Source organism: Parasteatoda tepidariorum, chromosome 6, assembly GCF_043381705.1.
Source record: "Parasteatoda tepidariorum isolate YZ-2023 chromosome 6, CAS_Ptep_4.0, whole genome shotgun sequence".
Classification (NCBI taxonomy): Eukaryota; Metazoa; Arthropoda; class Arachnida; order Araneae; family Theridiidae; genus Parasteatoda; species Parasteatoda tepidariorum.
Window position 1 is genome coordinate 70,439,912 of NC_092209.1, and position 21,072 is coordinate 70,460,983.

Genomic DNA, 21,072 nt, shown 5'->3' on the forward strand with positions numbered 1-21,072 from the left:
AGGAATAATTTAGTACTAGAACTTATATTCAACATATTCATGACCATACTATAATAGATTATATCTTTTAATAAATTATTTATGACATCTAGTGTGAAACTTGAAATTTTAACATTGTCAACGTAACGTTAAGCATACTTGATATAATGCAAATGAAGCTTTTTTGGATAAAATTAAGGAGGAAAATAAAATTAAGTTCTGCTTTAATTGCAACTTAGGACTATTTTTATCCATCTCTTCCGAAAATTATGTTATAAGTAAATATGCTTATTATTTATTTTAAAATTCACTTTTTATAATCTTTTCTTTAAGTAACGGATTAGGAGCATAGCAGAACTAATGACTACACGGGGGCAGTGGAGAACCAGGGCCGCGTGACTAGAAGGCGAGTGCTCTGTCCTCTGAACCACTACAGCTCTTTCTTTACTTTAATGAAGATACGAGATATTTCTTTGTTGTCGCTTTTAATATGCATCATTCATATGCGTTGTCGCTTTCAATATACATCAGAATAGCTTCTAATGAATGTAATGCTTCTGTATTTTAAATGTATTTTATTTGTATTATGCTAGTAAGTTTTCCTTTCGTACTTTCCTTCTGTACTTGTCTTGTCGTTTATTCTACTGTTTTATGATTCTGTAATTTGCTGTACTGTATAACATATTTTTCAATTTATTCTTGTATTCTTCAGGATCTGAGCAAAGCTTTTGGGTATAGAGAAAGCGAATTTTTTGACTTTTGTCTTAGCTTTTCTCGATAGGAAAAGTTTTGCATTTAATGACAATACAAGGCTGGTACACCCTGATGACGTCAGCTTTGATTATCATGCTTTTTTTCCCAATTTTTTTACAAATTTTTATTCAATGTCTTATTTATTTCAATATGCATGTCGCTTTCAATATGCGTCAGAATAGCGTATGCAAAATTTTAATGAACGGCGTGGTCACCAGTTTGTCGAGTTTGCTAAGTAGTGCAACTAATAAAGTAGATAATAAATATATCTGCATTTCATTTATAAGATGATATTTTGAAAGACATCATAAATAAAGCATTAATTCTTATGAAATTAACTTCATTTTATGCTAACCTTAAAAATAAGAATCACAGAATCAGTATCGCAACAACTATTGCAAGAATGAAATAAGACTAATGTGTCGTTTTTTTTTTAACACTGAAGCAAAACCCAACGTGAAGTAAAGCATAAATGTATGTACATAAATGGCCAAACTATAGTTTCAGTTCTATAAACAAGAACCTTCCTCAGTTTCTAAGCGTCAAATGAAGGTAGAATAGTAAAGAAACAGATGCGTATAAAGTGGTTTAACCAATAAGAACAGATGCACAAGTTTGATCAAGGACATGATAAGGGGGCGATAAGAAACAAGTGTGAGGGGTTCATATCTCCGCTTGCTGTGTTTTGGTTTACTCTACATAGCCCTAAAAGCACCCCATCCCTTATTGAATATTTTTTTATCATTTCCAATAATATTATATAAAATATTTAAGTTTTTTAAAATAAAATAACATTTATACAGAAAAATTACTACTCATGCCATTCGAACATTTGAAATTTCTATAAATTAAACACATAATGTTTAAGAAAAATAAAATTGCGATTTCATAGTTAAGTGTCAGTCATCAGCGTCAAAATATGTATGCTCATTTATTTACTAAAATAAACAAACATCACTTCAGCATTGTCCAACGACCTACTGAAAATACAACCAAACATAAAAGCATTTATTTAGCAAATTGTACTAAAATTTAATTCCTGAATCCAATTCTCTATGTTACTTGTAAATTGAAAACATCAATTTTATGTTTTTTATAATTAAGATTAGTTTTCTTGGAAAACAAATCAATTCATTAAGAGAGAAATATCGATATTAAGTTTCAGATTTCAATTGTAATCTGTATTACTTTTCTCATATAATTAAGAACTTATGAATTTCCTGTTCAAGTTCTACTTAAACGCCTTACAGATTTGGTCTATGTACTATGCATATAGTACATGATACTATACATATTGCTTGAACAAAAAACACTAGAATACTATTCACTATTTAAAGAGCGAGCTCAATTCAGAAAGAGATCAAAAATGAAGTGCGACAGCTGTTCAGGAAGTTAGTGCGAGATAATGAGTTGGGATTTGTTGAATCTAGTTGAAGCTGTTTTTTCTAATCAGGATAATAGATCGAAATTATAATTAAAAAAACTGGAAAATTAGAAAATAATTTTAGAAAAATTCTTTTTAAATTACTTTTTAATTTATTTTATCTTATTTTTAATTTTTTTTTGCGGAACCCGAATTTTAACTAAAACTAAAATTAGTAGCTGCGAATATACTAAAAATAAACTACAAAATATCTGGATCGTATTTAATTCGAGGAAGGAAATTTATTCAGTCATCGTTTTATCTAAACTAGTTAGGAATTTGATTTTGACATACACTGAATTATAGTTTTCAAAACAGAACTTCTATAATTGTTGAGAGCAGTTAACAGAGAAGCATGATTTTTTACTCTAGAATTTGATCATTTACTATTGAAAAGCTAACTTAGAAATAATAATAATTTTTTTAAAAATGCATATTCTTTTCAAAATGTTTTCTATATCTTGTTATTTAAGAAGAAAAAAAAATTCAAACAAATTTCGCTAATACTTTTTCAATTGTTACTTTACTCGAAGTTATGAATTTGATTTTGACATACACTGAATTATAGTTTTCAAAAGAGAACTTCTATAGTCGTTGAGAGTAGTTAACAGAGAAAAATGATTTTTTATTCCGGAATTTGATCATTTAACATTGAAAAATTAGTTTAGAAATAATGATTTTTTTTTAATGCCGAATCTTTTCAAAATGTTTTTCATACCTTGTTATTTAAGAAAAATGTTTTTTTTTTCAAACAAATTTCGCTAATACTTTTTTAATTGTTAGTTTACTCGAAGTTATGAATTTGATTTTGACATACACTGTATTATAGTTTTCAAAAGAGAACTTCTATAATCGTTGAGAGCAGTTAACAGAGAAACATGATTTTTTATTCTAAAATTTGATCATTTAACATTGAAAAGTTAGTTTAGAAATAATAATGATTTTTTTTAATGCATATTCTTTACAAAATGTTTTTCATACCTTGTTATTTAAGAAAAATGTTTTTTTTTTTCAAACAAATTTCGCTAATACTTTTTTAATTGTTAGTTTACTCGAAGTTATGAATTTGATTTTGACATACATTGAATTATAGTTTTCAAAAAATAACTTCTATAGTTGTTGAGAGCAGTTAACAGTGAAACATGATTTTTTTATTCTAGAATTTGATCATTTAACATTAAAAAATTAGTTCAGAAATAAAAATGATTTTTTTTAATTCATATTCCTTTTAAAATGTTTTTTATACCTTGTTATTTAAGAAAAATGTTTTATTTTCAAACAAATTTCGTTAATACTTTTTTAATTGTTAGTTTACTCGAAGTTATGAATTTGATTTTGACATACACTGTATTATAGTTTTCAAAAGAGAACTTCTATAATCGTTGAGAGCAGTTAACAGAGAAACATGATTTTTTATTCTAAAATTTGATCATTTAACATTGAAAAGTTAGTTTAGAAATAATAATGATTTTTTTTAATGCATATTCTTTTCAAAATGTTTTTTATACCTTGTTATTTAAGAAAAATGTTTTATTTTCAAACAAATTTCGCTAATACTTTTTTAATTGTTAGTTTACTCGAAGTTATGAATTTGATTTTGACATACATTAATTATAGTTTTCGAAAAAGAACTTCTATAGTCGTTGAGAGCAGTTAACAGAGAAACATGATTTTTTATTCTAGAATTTGATCATTTAACATTGAAAAGTTAGTTTAGAAATAATAATGATTTTTTTAATACATATTCTTTTCAAAATGTTTTTTATGTCTTGTTATTTAAGAATTTTGTTTTCAAGCAAATTTCGCTAATACTTTTTTAATTGTTAGTTTATTTAATTAATTTCATAAAAGTATTCAGAATATCACATAAATGATCATTTAATGTTGGGATGTAAATGTAATGACAGGTTTAAAAATCGTTACTGATTTAAAAAATAAAAGCTCTCAGAACCCCTAAGAATCTGCTCTGGAACCCCAGGGTTCCATGTCACACTATCTTAGAATTGCCGGCTTAGAGAGGAAAAAGTTCACTGAGACATTTTTTTAAATGAAATATCGCAGAGAACGATCTTTTTTGGATAAATATTTTTTTCTTCCTAAAATCAAAGGTTAAAACTTATTTTTAATCAAGGGAAAAAGATATCTTCTTTCACTCTCTTTTCATGTATCTCTTTTTGTTAATTTTGAATTCGTGTTCTTTTAGTACAGTATCAGAAAATAACATCTCCTCTTATCTCCTTCACTTAAAGTATAGTTTCATTTGATAAGTATATTTTCATTTTCTATTTTCATATGTGAAGAAACAAATATTTTTGTAAAGAGCACTGAATTCAATTATTTTTAATACGGCACCACAGCGAAAGATTTCGAAAAATTAAAAAAAAAAATTTATTGCATATTTTAATACTTTTAATATCATCAGTAAATATAGATAGGGTAATACATGGATGAGATTTTTCCGCTTTTTAGCGAATTTCCGCATTTTTCACTTTTATCTCTTGAATTTCAGCTTTTTTATCAAAAATTCAGATTTTTCTAAAAATTTAACTTTTTTTAATAAGTATTCCGCTTTTTCAGAAATTCACCGATTTTCAAAGAGAAACAGAAAATTCAAACTACATAGCTACCAATCCTTTCTCATTTTGACTTATTTTAGCTATTTTTTCCCCTTTTACTTGCAGCAGATAAGATTTTCTGAATTTTTTACCCGCCCTCCAGATAGGTCCGATTTTTCTAGTTCAAACGACTCTGCATCTGACAAGCCTTTTATAGGTCCCAAGCCTGGAATCTGCTAATATCTCGATTCTTATTCACACGATTTGAATATTGTAGGTAGTAACCAGGTAGTTTTTCAAGTAATAATTGTCTCTTATGTGAACTGAGGAAAAATATAATTTCCAGCTTTATTTTTTCAATTGGTAATTTTTATTTTCACTAAATGTTAAGTATCAATGTAATCATTTATATAATAATAGATTAGTACACAATTGTATGTCAACACATTATTTATTACCTTAAACTGTCTGAAATTTATTATTAAAGGTTTGTGCTTGCGTAAAATTTACTATCGTGGAAATTCAGCTTTTTTGCCTTTTGGCTAATCTCATCCCTGGTAATAGCTTATTTTTAAATATATTTCAAAAATCACAACACTTATAAAATCTACCTATCTTTAAATCAAAGGAAAAAGAAATATTCATCTACTCTGCCATTTAATATGTCAATGTATCTCTTTTCGTTAATTTTGGATTCATGTTTTTTTACTACAGTATAAGATAATATCAATTCGTCTTATCTCTTTCATTTAATGGAATTGTTATCAGTGGATGATAAGCATATTCTTATTCAGCTTCACATTTTTTCCCCCGTAAAATGTAAGTAATTTAATCTGTATAGAAACAAATATTTTTTGAAAAGTATTCTGAATTCACATATTTTGAAAATGTCATCACAGAAAATTTACTTTCCATTTTAAAATTGTCACAACCAGCTTATTAGCCGTTTCTTATAATGAGTAAAAGAAAATTAAATTAATCAATACCTATTAAGTCTTAGATATTTTTCAAGGACACAAGTATCAAACAGTCACAAATTAATGAACCTTAAATAATTTCAAATTATATTTGATTATTTCTATTTGTTGTCCTTCCTTGATACTCCATTCGTCTCAAATAATTTGCTACATTGAGGTCGAAAAGTTTGTCCTAAATTAGTTACTACATAGAGGTCGAAAAGTTTGTCCCAAATTAGTTGCTACATTGAGGTCGAAAAGTTTGTCCCAAATTAGTTGCTACATGGAGGTCGAAAAGTTTGTCACAGATTAGCTGCTACATAGAGGTTGAAAATTTTGTGTCAAATTAGTTTCTACAATACAAATAGGTGGAGTAATGAATAACATCTGATGCAGTTTGGTAGATCAACATCAGGAAAATTATAATACTAATGAATTAACGATTCCATAGCAGGAAGGGAGTTTTAAGCGATTATTGGTAGAATGGTACTTACAAAATGGGGCGTGACTTTAGAGCACGCGAACCCTGAATTTTTTAAACTAATTTAGTATTGATTGAATACTTCGAAAGTAAATGTTGTATATTAATATTATAGCAGCCTAAAATCTCTGCAAGAATGTTTGAACAAAACCATAAAATCTTCAGTAAATAATATTTAAATATTGCAACTAACTACAGACAGAGGGACAAAGTACTTTTTCTTTAAATTCGAAACATAAAAACAGACGTGCCAACTCTCCCGCATTTTGCGGGAGTCTCCCGAATTTTGCGGGAGTCTCCCGAATTTTGAGTTATTCTCCCGCCCTCCGGAATTGATTTGAAAAACTCCCGAATTTTACTGCGATCGACGGCCAAACTCAAAATTACCTAATTTTTCCGCGAGTGCGAAGGTAAGTTTTTCTTTCAGCTTGAATTCCATCCCCTCTTATCAAACTACCATCTGCCTGAAGCGTAGCTGAACATGCTTTATTTTCCCCCCTCTTCAACGTTACCTCTAAAAACACTCCTATTTCACCCGCCCCCTTACACTGGGGGCGGGTGAAATCTTCCTCTTCTTTCGTGTGGAGTTGAATGCAATGACGTCACATGTCGTTATCGAGTGACGTCCGTTCAGGAGTGGGGAAACTCGTACTCTCGATAGTTGGAATTGATATTGTATCTTGCTGTTTTTATAGTTTTTAATGCGTATTTTTCCACGGTTGGCAACAAGCTCGTAAACTAGCAACGTGATATCAATTATTCGTTTAGTCTTCGTATATTTAAAAAAAAAAAATTTCAAGGATGTCTTAAGTCGAAACGGAAGTATGGATCAATTTCAACAAATCATGTACCAATGACTTTAGCAAGACTTAATTGCGGAGAGCTAAGTCTGCAACTCTTTTTTTCATGCATACAGTAGAGAACCATTTATCTGGTATCCAGATAATCCGGAAAAAAAATTTGCTCGGTTCTCCCGCCATTTTGAACTAAAACGATATGAAAAAAAAAAGGGGAAACTGGACTAATCCTTGAAGTTGAGTAGAGGAAAATGTGAGGAAGGGAAGAATTTTTTTCCCCGTTTACCCAGAGAAACGTCATTTCTTCCGCGACCTTGAAGATTTTAGATCTTTATTCTCTTTTAGGTCGTTAAACTCAAAGGAGTGGCATGATGATTTCGTTTGCTAGTTTGATTTACGAGGGGGTGGGGAAAATGCATTGCACATGCATATCAGTGAACAGAAGATGAAAGAGAAAAATATATTTATCTATTTGACATCGATTAATAAAAATAAAATGTTTTTCTTTTGAATAAATTCTGATTCTTTGGAAGTGCGGTATCATTCGCAAGTTTTTCTTGATGTGGAATCACACCTGCTTTAATTAAAAATCGCGTTTTTATAAAAAAAAAAAAAAGAGAATTGTTTATTAATTTAAGCATACAATTATTTTATGAAGCAGATTGCAGTTTCGTTTTTCTGATTCCACTACGTTTTTTTTTTCTTTTTCATGATAAATTTTGCACTCAATAAAATTATTTGTATTACCAAATTTTTTCATTAGTTTTTTTTTTTTTTTTAAGTCCGTTGATCTTGCCTTGTTCTAGGTTTTAATATTTATGCTAGTGCCGTTTTTTAACTATCGTTTCGGTTCGATAATTTTCAAGTGTTGTTTTTATTTAGATTAATAGGTTTTCCTTTTATTTTCGCCCCCCCCCCCATGAAATATATTGCGTTATTTAATCATTGGTTTTGTTTATTAGTTGATTTAGGAATCGTAATTATTTTTTAAACTTGTTTTTCTTGTCTAAACTTGCAAATTTTTTTATTCTTTTAAATTTTATTTTTCTACAATTTTTTTCCTTTTTAGATTTAGGAGTGCTTTTCTTTTTTCTCTTACTTTAAAATGTGTTTACATTTTTTCCTTGTAATTTGGGTTTGATAAAACATCGATTAACGACACTTTTTTGTCGATCCAGGAAACCGGGAAATTAAGACATCCGGGATAGCGATGGTCCCGAGCATCCCGGATAATTGGTTCTTTATTGTACAGACATTAGTATTTTTATACATTAGTATTGAATTGGTTTTTTAAAATAAAATAGTTATTCAATTTGTTTATTTTTTAAAAGTTTTTGTGCATTTTTATTACAGTGTCAAGGGTTTTTGAATAATGTTTTATTGAGGAAATGGTATTTATTTAAAGAGTATCTACCTAATATAGTTTTGTGTTGCTAAATCTGTGTTTAATTATTTTATTTCCATTTAATATTTTTAAACAATTATTGCTCTATTAGTGTGTGAAATTTCTTGCATTCTTATATTTAATAAATTTTTTACTTAAAATTCCTTAGAAGTGCTAAATGTTGCATACCATGCACCATTTTTTACCCCTCCTGAAATCTCCTGAATTCTTGTTAGGGAAACTCCTGAATGTTAATTTTGCTAGGTTGGCACGTCTGTAAAAATAAAGCCTTAACTACATCCAGTATCATTTTCATTTATAGACCTTTTATTATTTGATAGACATCATTAAGTTACAGGTAAAAAAAATTTTAAACTATTTATGATGATGTTTGATAATGAATCATTTTTTAATTTTAGGGAAATAAATTGAAGTCTTCTATCCATACGCTGGTTTGACTGTACAAGATCTAAATTGTCAAAGCGTAGCATGCAAGTTTAATCATTAAATAAATCATCCAAAGAGACTGTAAGATATTACCGGATTAAAACCTTCATTCGCTTCAAAAATATATAAATAGTAAAAAACAGTTGACATGTTTCTCAAGTGGTAAAAAAAAAAACTGGCTCCCATTTTTACGACTTGCCAGTCGTAAATGAATAGAAACAAAGTGACTTGAAATTTAAAATACAAATTTCCCAACGAAAAATGAAAAAAATAAAGTTATGGAATAAAAACAGAAAAAACCACAGTAGCCGAGTAAGAAAGAGAAAGATTAATAAACAGAACAAGGAAAACCACATTGACAGAGAGTGACAAATCAGGGTAAAAAGCAAATTTTTTTGTTTTGGTTTAAATAGTCAGGGCTGATTGTGCTCCGGAAAAAATCCGGATTTCCGGATTTTTCGCTAACAATGATCCGGAAGTTTCCGGCGATCGAAGGTCCAGACGTTTCAAAAAATCATTGATCACAGAAGTTTCCGGAAATCAAATTTTCAAAATTGAACTTAAAAACACAGTTTATTTTATTTGTTTGTAAGGGAGAGCCAGAGAGATACTGCATAAGCTTATATTTATAATTAATATTAATTTTTTTATCAGTAGCTAGGTATTATAATCATAAACTCAGGAAAGGAAGACATTAGTAAATTTTAATTACTTCTCCTGGTCCTCACAGGTATGTGTAATTTTAAATATATTTTAAGTAAGCTAAGAAATATTGAGAAAAAGGGGAAAAAAACCTTGTTTAAATTTTTTTCAATTTAAAATGTTTTTTTTTTTTTAAAAAACTCAAGAAATTTTCCGGAATTTTGACTTGGGCTCACAATCACCCCTGAATAGTAAGCATTTATTTGTTATAAATTAATTAGTTGCACGTATTGATTAATAGGTCTCATTGAGCATAAAACAGAAAATAATCAAACTTCTGACATGAAAGATAATTAATTGAGAGACAACTATTGTTAAATGCAATGCATATTAGTATAATTTAAAATTCTAAATGAGAAAATACCAATTGTAGGGGAGGTCTGGGTTTATTTGTATTTTTCGAATTAAATATAGCATAAATAATGAAAGGCCAGAAATTAACTTTAAATATTTATTGAAAAGACAAAACACATATAAAATAAAACAAGAATAAAAAGAAATGCAAGAATTTGGATGAGGGGTTTAAGTGTTCGATTTAAACTTCCATATTTTACGGCGGTTTCTAGCAGACTGTCTTAGTTCACCGCCAGAAGCGCTGAAGTGGGGGAAAGAGGAAAGTTTGTCACATAATGAAAATATTTTATTCGTTGAGGAAAATGTGTTTTGACTTTATTCATTATTTTCTTTTAATTTTTGAATAAAATTGAGAAGCAATATTATTCAATCGAATACTGTTAAATTGAATTCATAACTGGACAAAACAAAGTTCTAAAGAGACAAATTATAAATCAAAGTATTTCATTTTCTTGAAATCAAAAAAAAAAAAAAACTTAGATGAATTTTTATTAAGCTTTATAAAGAAATGTTATAGATACCGTCTAAAGAATGTATAGCAATAATAAAAAGTAGTTTACAATGCATTAAAAATGCTGCAGACTTTGAAGATAACTGCAGCCTATCGTGCACCTGAAAACTGTGGTGTAATACCTATCTGAATTTTGAGTTGAAAAACTTCAAAAAGTTAATACCGAGTCAAGTGCTCACCGACACTATGAATGATGTGCTTAAATTTAAACGTGCCAATTACATAGAAAGCTGGCACTATTCTTAGATGCAGGTACTCAATGCATGAATTACGTTCGCCAATTTTGGCCTATTCCTGGAAACCGTCTAAGCAGGTAAATGTTTAATTTCGCTTTGCAAGACATTGAAAACTCCATTAGAAATGTAAACTGTTCCAAAAAGGCATGCACTTTCACTTCAATTATAAAGTAATCTATAAATTATGTAAAATAATTTCATAATACTTATTTTCAAACCACTTTATTCGAATTCGCTCTAATATTCTCGCTGTACTGCATGTATGCTTGATTAACAGACAAACTTTATTTTCAGAAGTATGGTATATATGTATCGTAAATTAATTACTTTTGCTATCTAATGCATCGTTAAAAACAATTTTACTGATTCTTATGTATGTCATATCTTACGGTTATAATAAATTTTAGTGTTTCTGAATAAATAAAAAAAACAGGAGGCGGCTAATCCACACTAAGTAATGTAAAATAACCTTCTTGGTGTGATGAAGTACTTATGTTTATGAGTTACGTATGGTGTTACACCACAAAACTTTGATAGAAAGTAGTTGCAACCATTTTTAAAGTAGATATACATTAAAATGTTTTAACAGTATTGATATTTTTAAAGCTGGAAATTTGCGAATTAGGTACATTATTCAATTATTAAATGTATAGTTAACCAATATTTCAGTGAGGTTGTTTAAATAGCACGCTTTAGTTCAAAGAGTCTAATTGAATTTTGCTTTATTTATATTAGTTTTTAAAGCTGCTTAGAATCGTAATAAAGACCAAATATTAAAATTACTGACTCTATTCCCTGACCAAAAATATATTCAGATTGTTTAACGTTGTTTAACTTTATGTATAAAACAAATCGCGTGACATAATTTTAACTTTTACCTGGAGTAGACTGGTGTATGTCCAATTCGATAAAATTATTTTATGATAGATATTTACTGCTTTATTTCAAAATGTGACATATTTTACAACTTTAGTTACAAAAAGTCCTCCTCGATGTATAAAAACAAAATTGAAAATAATGGAAAAAACTTATCTAATGAGAGAAAAAAACTGATAAATATAAAGAGCTGATAACGAATCAAAAATAGAAGATAACTCTCTGTTTTGCTGAAAAGTAATATACAGTTCGTCAAAAAAAAAACGGACCACTCTGAATAAGTTATAATCTAATGATAGAATCTTCACGTTCTAGGACTTAATTTTAATGGCTTGAGAGGGCGACCTCAATAATGCTAATTAATAAGTACAAGCGATATTTTAAGCTCCAAATTAGGCACTAAAACATGCTTTCTCTAAATAAAAAAACATTTTTTTCCCGCTGAATCAGATGTCTGATTCCCGAAATATATCCTGTTTCTGGGAAATATGGTCCTAAAGTATGGACCTCTTAATGTTAATTTTACTTTTCGTGTATTTCGCTATATCTCGAGAACTTCCTAAGAGAAATGAAAAAATTCTGAACACTATTATTAAATTTGTTATTTCTTCCTGTGCTCCTAACTATCCGTTGGGAACAATTCATTCGCTTCTCATTTTCGAATTAATGGCGATTGGACATGAGGCTACTCCCCTATATTTTGTTGGTCTGAAATCCAAATCCGGCATGTTTGAGGTCACACTCTTGAACCATTTAAGGCCTGGTTTCTTAGGACATGTCGGCGTTACAAAACGTCAGCGGACAGCATCAAACAGCACATTGAAATCAGCCAAGATTTTGATTTTAACATTAAACATAGTTTCTTCATTAAACATATCACTCTTCATTTAGCTCAGCTGTAATGTGTTTTTCTTGGACAAAGTCATTATCTGTTCTTTAAAGCACTGGTCGACAATAACAAAATCAATACAAATTCAAAATAAATATTTGTTTGCGTTATTAACGCACGCGCAATGCAAGACAATGTCTGCGTTGGACAGACTGCTCACGCTGAGCTAACAAAACAGTATTTTGTTGGTGTCAGAATAACGCCAACTTAACGCTGATGCCCAGATAAAGCGCTTGTCCTAAGAAACCAGGACTTGAGCTAACAAACCAGTATTTTGTTGGCGTCAGCGGTACGTCAACGTCCCGTTGACGCCCAGATAAGGCGCTTGTTCTAAGAAATCAGGTCTTAAGATTGAGTCTTAGAAAGGGGAGATCCGACCATTAACTCAAAAGTTAGTCTGAAAGGTCCATTTAATTTTTTTGAGTAATTCATCTTCCATAAGATGTTGAAATCACTGAAGATAACCTGTAAAAAAGATCAACTTCCACTAACGACCATTTTACTATGGAACAGAAAGTGGTCTCTCCCGAAAAGTTTAACTATATATTTGGTTTTTGTATTTGTGTATTAGTACCCTCATTATAGCTGATAAAAAATTATTCTTTTCCAGGTAAAAACAGATAATACTGTAAGAGATCATTACTGCACAAAGTTGAAAATGGCTCTTCCCTACTGTGAGAACTTAAAAAGAATTGATTTAGAACTGAATAATCCAAACTTTATATCTGCGATTCAATCAACTCTAACTAACAGTTATACAAGAACTATTCATCTTGAAAGACACATTTATCCAAGTGATCATATGCTGGCAGAATTCTCATCTCGAGTATATCATGAGGAAGAAAAATGCTTACGTCCAATGGAACCAATATGGAGGAAAACTCAACTGGATAATAAAGGCGAAACAATATCTATGGCTGAAGTACAAAAAAGAATATTCGTGGATAAAGAAAAATGGGTTTTATTAACAACTGCAAAAAATTCTGTTGATGGTTATTTTGGTGCTGCATACTGGAATCCCGAACATCAGCAAGTTGTTATTGCACACAAAGGCACAAATCCGATGAGCGTGAATGATCTTTGGACTGATTATGAAGGTATTTTATCGAATGAATACACTTCTCAAATGAGCTCTGCGGTTTCTTTTGCCAATAATATTGCGGTCGAACTGGCAAAACTCAATAAAAAACTATCAATCAATTTGACACTGTCAATTACTGGACATTCTTTGGGCGCATGGCTTGGACAAATTACAGCGTTTTCTACTAAATACCTAACTAAAGGCGAGAGTGGTGTTTTTTTAAAAAGCAGAAAAGAAAGTTTTCACGCGCATACAGTAGTCTTTGATAGTCCTGGTTGCCAAGACATGTTATTGAAAATGGAAAGTGATTTTGATGTTCGCTACAGCGGTAAAGCCCACTCATCTTTTTTCTTGGATGTCACAATTTATCTATCCGCACCTAATTTGGTGAATACTCTTCACTCACATCTTAACGTTGGTAACTTATATCGGGTATTTATTGGAAATATATCCCACAGATCATCTGGTTGGGATTTTTTTCAATACACGATGGAAACTCACGATATGAACAATATTAAAAAAGCATTTACTTCCAAGGGAATATACAATACAAATGAAAGGATAATGAGGATCATAGACTGGCCATTAGTAAAAGAAGGATTAGGTGGAATAATAGTTAAAAAAATATTTTATATATTTTCAACAAACCCCAACGAATATGAACATTTTCATAAATTAGCTGATAGTACTAACTGTTACAATCCATCTCCTGATGATAGCGAGTATTGTACTCTTCGTTATCAAGTGCGAAGTATGGAAAAAGGAGAATGTAGTGCTAATATTTTAACACAAGCGGAGTTTGAATTTCTGAATGGTTGTCACAGGTTAAAGCAATTTTCGATGCTTTCTGTCGCCGATGATTTATTTCCTTTGCTAGTTGAAAAATCCAAAGGAGTGATAAGTAAGGACGAAATTGAAGAAATACTTCAAGATCTTGAAATAAAAAAGGGAGTAGGGCAAGGTATTATTAAACACAATACGGAAAAACAATTGCAAAGGTTAATTATTGGTGTCAAAAACATTTTATTTGTTTTTCCGGATATGTACAGAGAGATAACTAAATTAAAGAATTTAGAAGTTTTTAAAGAAGTATATAAAAAACAGTCCTCTAATTATCTTAAATTAATTGAGTATATTGAACTAAAGAAGGCAACCATGGAGTATACAGGTATTTTAAATAACGTTGACTTGAAGTTTTTGCAAGTAATAAGTAAAGTGCATCCTGTAGTTGGAATCAAAAAACTACATAAGCTACTAATGGAGAATAAACTTGTCTATGATGTCAGTAAAACATTTTTTCTTAGTCTGAAGCAACTTTTAAATTTAGAGCAATTTTTTGCTTTGAATGAACTTATAAAGCAATTAGATAAACACGATTTTATGTTATTTGTTGTTGAAAATAATAACGATCTCTGGAAAGAAGATAAGAAACTATTAATTAAATATTTTATAAATATATTGAATATTTTAAAAGAAAAACAGAAATTTAAGTTTATTTTATATTCGGGAGCGAAGAATGATTTAGAATTTTTCTTAGGAGATAATGCTGAGTTTTATTATGAAATGGACGATAAAACAAATTTTAAGTTTTATGATTTAACGGATGATTCCCAAAAAATACTTTCAAATGAGACAATTTATTTTCAGGGTGAAAAAACAACTTTAAGTACATTAATGACAGACGAGTCAAAACATGTAGTAGATGAAGGAACATTATCGAAACTTATCAACAAAGAAACGATAGAAATAGGTGAAAGACTCTCCGATTTAGGTGATATTGAAAACTACTACATCAATCGAATTTTCACACAGTCTACGATTAAGAAAGATATTAAAAATGAATATAAAATGCATATAACTTATAACGATAGAATTCAGAAATCCAGCCTTAATGGAGATCAAGACATTGTGCTGATTTCTGACGAAAGAGGAGGATTTGATGAACTGTGTAATGCATATAAAAATCGAAATATTCATTGGCTCAAAGAAGTAGAGAGCCAATTCGTATGGCAAAAATCTCGAGGTGGACTCTCAAGATTACGTGATTATATAGATACAAAAAGTGTATCTAAATTTCGTGACATAGGTGGACGTATAGTAATTATAAGTGCAGTATCTGGTGCGGGAAAATCTACGGTTCTGACTAAATTAGCGCAAGAGATGAAAAACTTCGATTCTTCTATGTGGATTGTTAGAATTAACTTGAATGACTATACAGAAATATTTGCAAACAATGACTTCATAAGAGACAAGGACAAAATTATTAAATTTATAATGGACATAGCTGGCTTAAAAACCCCTCTGGAGCAAGATTTATTTAACTATAGACTGAACGTTTTAGGTAAAGTGGCTATATTATTTGATGGATTTGATGAGATCGTTCCTAGATACAAAGAAAAAGTTGTTGAACTACTAAAGGCTTTAAAACATTCAAAAGTAGAGAAAATCTGGATAACTACACGGCCACACATGAAAGATGAACTAGAAGATGTATTAAGTGTACTTTCATATAGTCTAATGCCACTATCTAGAAACGATCAGGTGATGTTCATGAAAAACATTTTGTGTAATATTCCGGAATTTAGCATCAAAGAGAACTTTGAGCGTTACGCTAACAAACTACTAGACAAAGTTCAATGGATCATCTCCGATAAAAATAAAGAATTTACAGGAATACCATTACAAACAAAAATGCTGGTTGAAGCTTATCAAGAAAAATTTAAAACCATTAATGATCTGTTCAACAAGAATGAATCAAATATATCGATAAAACTAGATCTGATGAACTTATATAGAGCCTTTGTTGTAAGCAAGTATAAAAGACATCTTTTAGAAAAAAAGATATTGGATCTAACAAAGTCAGGTCCAGAGTATGATTTGCTACTCGAATCCATCATGGAAAAATATTCCTTGTTAGCTTTGTGTACAATTTTCCATGTGAAAGATTTAAATCTGTTTCTGGTTGAAGAAGAATTGGATAAAATAAAATTATTCAAGAAACAGATACAAGAAGGTAAAGAAAATTCAGGTTTCATTAGTCATATTGTTGCTGCCAAACCAATATTCATTCACTTCAGCTTTGCTGAATATTTTGCTGCACTTTTTTATTCCAAGAACATAAAAAGAAAAAAAGTAACTAAATTTTTTTGTGATTATGTTTATGGAAAAGAATATAATTTAACTAGCATTTTTTTCGATCAAATGGTAACTATTGATGAACATACCTGTAAGATTTACACATTGCACATCGCAGTTTTAAACAATGATGTAGAAAAAGTAAAGCAATTATTATCAAATGCAGAAAAAGCAAAACATTTTATTAATGCTGCAGATAAAGTAGGAAGGACTGCGCTGCATTTAGCTGCTGCATATGGGCATTTTTATTTGGTTCGGACTTTATTGAATCACGAATTTAGAGTAGATGCTGAGGATCAACTACTTGGTTGGAGGCCTTTAAGATATGCAGATAAAGACGGTCATTGGGAAACTGTTGAATTACTCCTAAGAAAGGGTGCGAATGCATGTGACATGTATGAAGCAATAAAAAGCATTGAAACTTACGATGCTGAGAAACCAAAAAAGACTTTATTACACGAGGCAGCAAAAAAAAATTTAGTGCAGATTTTAGAGACTCTCATAAAAAATAAAATAAAGTTGATCGAGGCTGTTGATGAAAACGGGTGTACTCCTCTTCATTATGCTGCTGGTGAAGAAGTTGCCAAACTTTTAATCAAACGAGGCGCCTATATTGAAGCTACAAGTATGTATGGAGAAACACCTCTACACCATGCCGTTAAGCACGATGAGGATAAAGTTGTTGAACGTTTAATAAAGAAAGGGGCTGATGTTGAAGCTAAAGGTTATCACGATGAAACTCCTTTATTTTCAGCAGAAAGTAAGAAAGTATACGAATTTTTAATTGCAAAAGGAGCAAATATAAATGCCAAAAATAGCCTTGGTTATACCCCTCTGCACAGCGCTCTTATGAACAGAAAAGATGAGATTGTAGAGCTTTTGATAAATAAAGGTGCTGATGTTGAAGCTAAAGATTATGATGATGAAACTCCTCTATTTTCAGCTGGTAGTAAAAAGGCATTCGAGCTTTTAATAGCAAAAGGCGCTGATATAAATGCTAAAAGTAGTGAAGGTTATACTCCTTTGCACAGCGCTCTTATGAATGGAAAGGATGAGGTTGTCGAGCTTTTAATAAATAAAGGTGCTGATGTTGAAGCTAAAAGTTATAATGATATAACTCCTCTATTTTCAGCTAGTAGTAAGAAGGCATTCGAGCTTTTAATTGCAAAAGGCGCTGATATAAATGCTAAAAGTTGTGAAGGTTATACTCCTTTGCACAGAGCTCTTATGAATAGAGAGGATGAGGTTGTCGAGCTTTTAATAAATAAAGGTGCTGATGTTGAAGCTAAAGGTTATAATGATAAAACTCCTCTATTTTTAGCTGGTAGTAAGAAGGCATTCGAGCTTTTAATAGCAAAAGGCGCTGATATAAATGCTAAAAGTAGTGAAGGTTATACTCCTTTGCACAGCGCTCTTATGAATAGAAAGGATGAGGTTGTCGAGCTTTTAATCAATAAAGGTGTTGATGTTGAAGCTAAAGGTTATAATGATAGAACTCCTCTATTTTCAGCTGGTAGTAAAAAGGCATTCGAGCTTTTAATTGCAAAAGGTGCTGATATAAATGCTAAAAGTAGTGAAGGTTATACTCCTTTGCATAGCGCTCTTATGAATAGAAAGGATGAGGTTGTTGAGCTTCTAATAAAAAAAGGCGCTAAAATTGAAGCTAAAGATTACTTTGGAAGAACACCTCTTTTTTATGCCAGAAATACGAGAGTATGTGAGAGTTTAATTGCAAACGGAGCAGATGTTAATGTTATTAGTAACGGAGGTTATACGCCAGTGGACTGCGCTGTTATAAATAAGAGGCACGAAGTTGCCAAGCTTTTGGCAAAACAATGCTCTCATATGAGACTTCAGAATAGTTAGAATGAAGATACAAGGCAATTATATGCTGAATATGGATATCAGAAAATTGTTCATTTGCTATTTAGGTATGTCTCCTATACGTAAACAAAAAATTTTTAAAGTGTACTCCTCTTCATCTACCTTTAAAAAGAAGAGAATAGGATATTTTTGTAATTTTAATTACACGATAAATTAAAGTTGAAATTAAGGATAACTTTATCCATTGCATCCTATTTTAACGGAAGAGTTTTTTAAAGTTCTTAACTGATCTTGATTATAGTATAGATTATATCTTCTGTATGATTGCAGATAGCAGTTACGATCTTTAAAAGGTTCGTTATCTCTAGCATTTTATTGGGATTTCGATTAAAAAAATGCTTAAATTAGATACTCTCAAAGACATATGAGCAAATTATCACATTGCCTGATGAAATAAGAAAACTATTAAACTTTTAATGTCTCCAGGACTTAATGTTAAATATTTTATTAACTCCTTCCGTTCTTCTCAACATTTAGCTGTTACTAAAGTTTTTAAGAAATTTCTTTGTTTTTCATAATTTTGCTAAACTAGTTAAATTCTTTTTAACCCTTAAATAGTTAGATCAAAGCACCATAATAGGCATTTTGGGTCATTTTATATACAATATTTTGTAACAATTTAATAGACAGAAGCTTAACTGATAATTTAGTAGACATGCTATGCAAAAGATATGAATACTTCTGTGATTATTTTTAGCATCTCCTAAAACTACGTTACTTTTATTCGAATCTTAGTTGTGCTACATTTTACCTGCCCTAAAATTAAAAACAACATTCACTATAAAAATGTGTTCCCTTTCACGTTAAAATAACTCTCTGTAAACATAGTGATCCCAACTTTCGATATTAAAATAGAAAAGTTATATTGAATGAATAAATACACAGCTTAAATAAATTGTTAGAAAATCAATAGTGTAAATCTTTAAAGTTAATATATTACTTATTTGTAAAATTTGGATGAATGCAGTCTTTGACAGTTTCAATTTTTTAAATTTAAAAAATGTCTCAGTATCAATTTTTCTGATCATAAAAAATTAAAATTATTTATCTAAACGTATTAAAATTATCTTCATAACATCTCTACTAGAAACGATATAGAGTATTCTTGTCCAAATAGCTAACTCAAAAACAGCATCCTTTGTTATCTTTCAACATGTATCTAATCAACATGTATTTTCAGCATCTAGTATCTAAAAACATTTTTTTTTTAAAATTTTGGTTTTGTGTTTATGTATTTTTCTTCCTCTTGAAATTATTGATATTAAATACAACAGGAAGTGAAGCATTCTCCAACAATTGGCCCACATTATTATAATTGTGTGAGAATTCGAGATCTAGCAAGTCACAACAGGGAAGACGGGATTAAAAACATAAAACATGTCTGTATGATGAAATTTAGTTTGTAAAAATGTTGAATGATTATCCATCAGACGAAGAATTGGTTGTTCGTGGGAAACAGTGCTGAAAAAAGTATGTCGATGAATCATTGTAATTACTATTATTCATTTATAGATTATTCTAAGGCCGGAATAGCCTGATTGGTAGGACGTTGCACTCATTAAAATCGTAGGTTTAAATACCGTCAGCTGAAAAGTCCCCGTCTATTAAATGATGACTGGTGCACGTTAAATCTCTCGTTGTCACTAAGTCCTCCAAGTTCCCCTAACAAATTGATACATCTAGGGGGTACTGAATTGGTGTTTGATTGTTCTCTGGTTCAATTCAAAATTACGTTATGTGGATTAATAAATGGATCCTCCCTGTAAAACGGATTGTGACGTGTGTGAGGCTGAAATCCAATCATTGCCGCAGCCCCGTTGAAAAGCACGAAAAGTCACCCGCTGCGTTTAAACTCTTTGGCTCTCCATAGAAGGCTTTCTGGTATTGGCTGTAGCATAAGAAACAACAACAATTATTTGCTCTTGTGAGAAATAAAATATAAATATTAAAAATCTTTTATTCTTGCAAAAATAGAGTTTCATTAAAATAAAAATTAATCTTCATTTTTAACATAAATATGTATTACCAAATAATAAACGTTTAATATGGCACTGACAATGTGACTGCAGGAGCAAGCCGAACAGGACGCCACTATCCATCAAGAAATCAAAAGTGCAAATGTCGTGTAGTACATTCGAATACTTTTCGCTGAATAAAGTTAAGCCATCCATGCATTGACTATCAATTGATTTAATTTGTTGCCACTGCTTATTTCCCTAACCTTACGAATTTAAATATGTTGGTGAAAAAAAGAAAATGTGAGAAATAATATGAATTTTAATAAAATTAAAACATTTAGCAACCATGTGATGATTTTGCTGTTCTGTAATAGTGTCTTAGATATAGTGGGAAAGTCTAAAAATAGATTTTCTTCTGAAATCAAATCTCGATTATGGTATTAAAAGGTTACCGATAGTACGAATGTTACTTATTTATTGAGAAAGTGATTAAATAAAATAATAATTTGTTTTTGAACGTTGGAAAATATGCATGTTTTTGCAAGACAGTTTGCTAAAAGGACACTTATCTGAAAATCGATGATTGCACCGCATCCAAATTGCAATCATCTGACTGGTTTTGATTTATTGAATTCCATCTTCCAAAGTAGTGATTGATTAGATTTCGATAT

General features: G+C 30.2%; 1 protein-coding gene across 1 annotated transcript in view; it reads left to right on the forward strand.

The window, feature by feature from the left end:
* Positions 1 to 6,235: 6,235 nt before the first annotated feature.
* The window catches only part of LOC110283343 (uncharacterized), a 62,088-nt gene continuing 47,251 nt past the window's right edge, over positions 6,236 to 21,072 (forward strand). The window contains exons 1-2 of the mRNA XM_071181838.1: positions 6,236 to 9,153; positions 12,954 to 18,422. Coding sequence (XP_071037939.1) covers positions 13,002 to 18,422 — 5,421 coding nt within the window. The 5' untranslated portion in view covers positions 6,236 to 9,153; positions 12,954 to 13,001. The remainder of the gene's footprint in view (positions 9,154 to 12,953; positions 18,423 to 21,072) is intronic.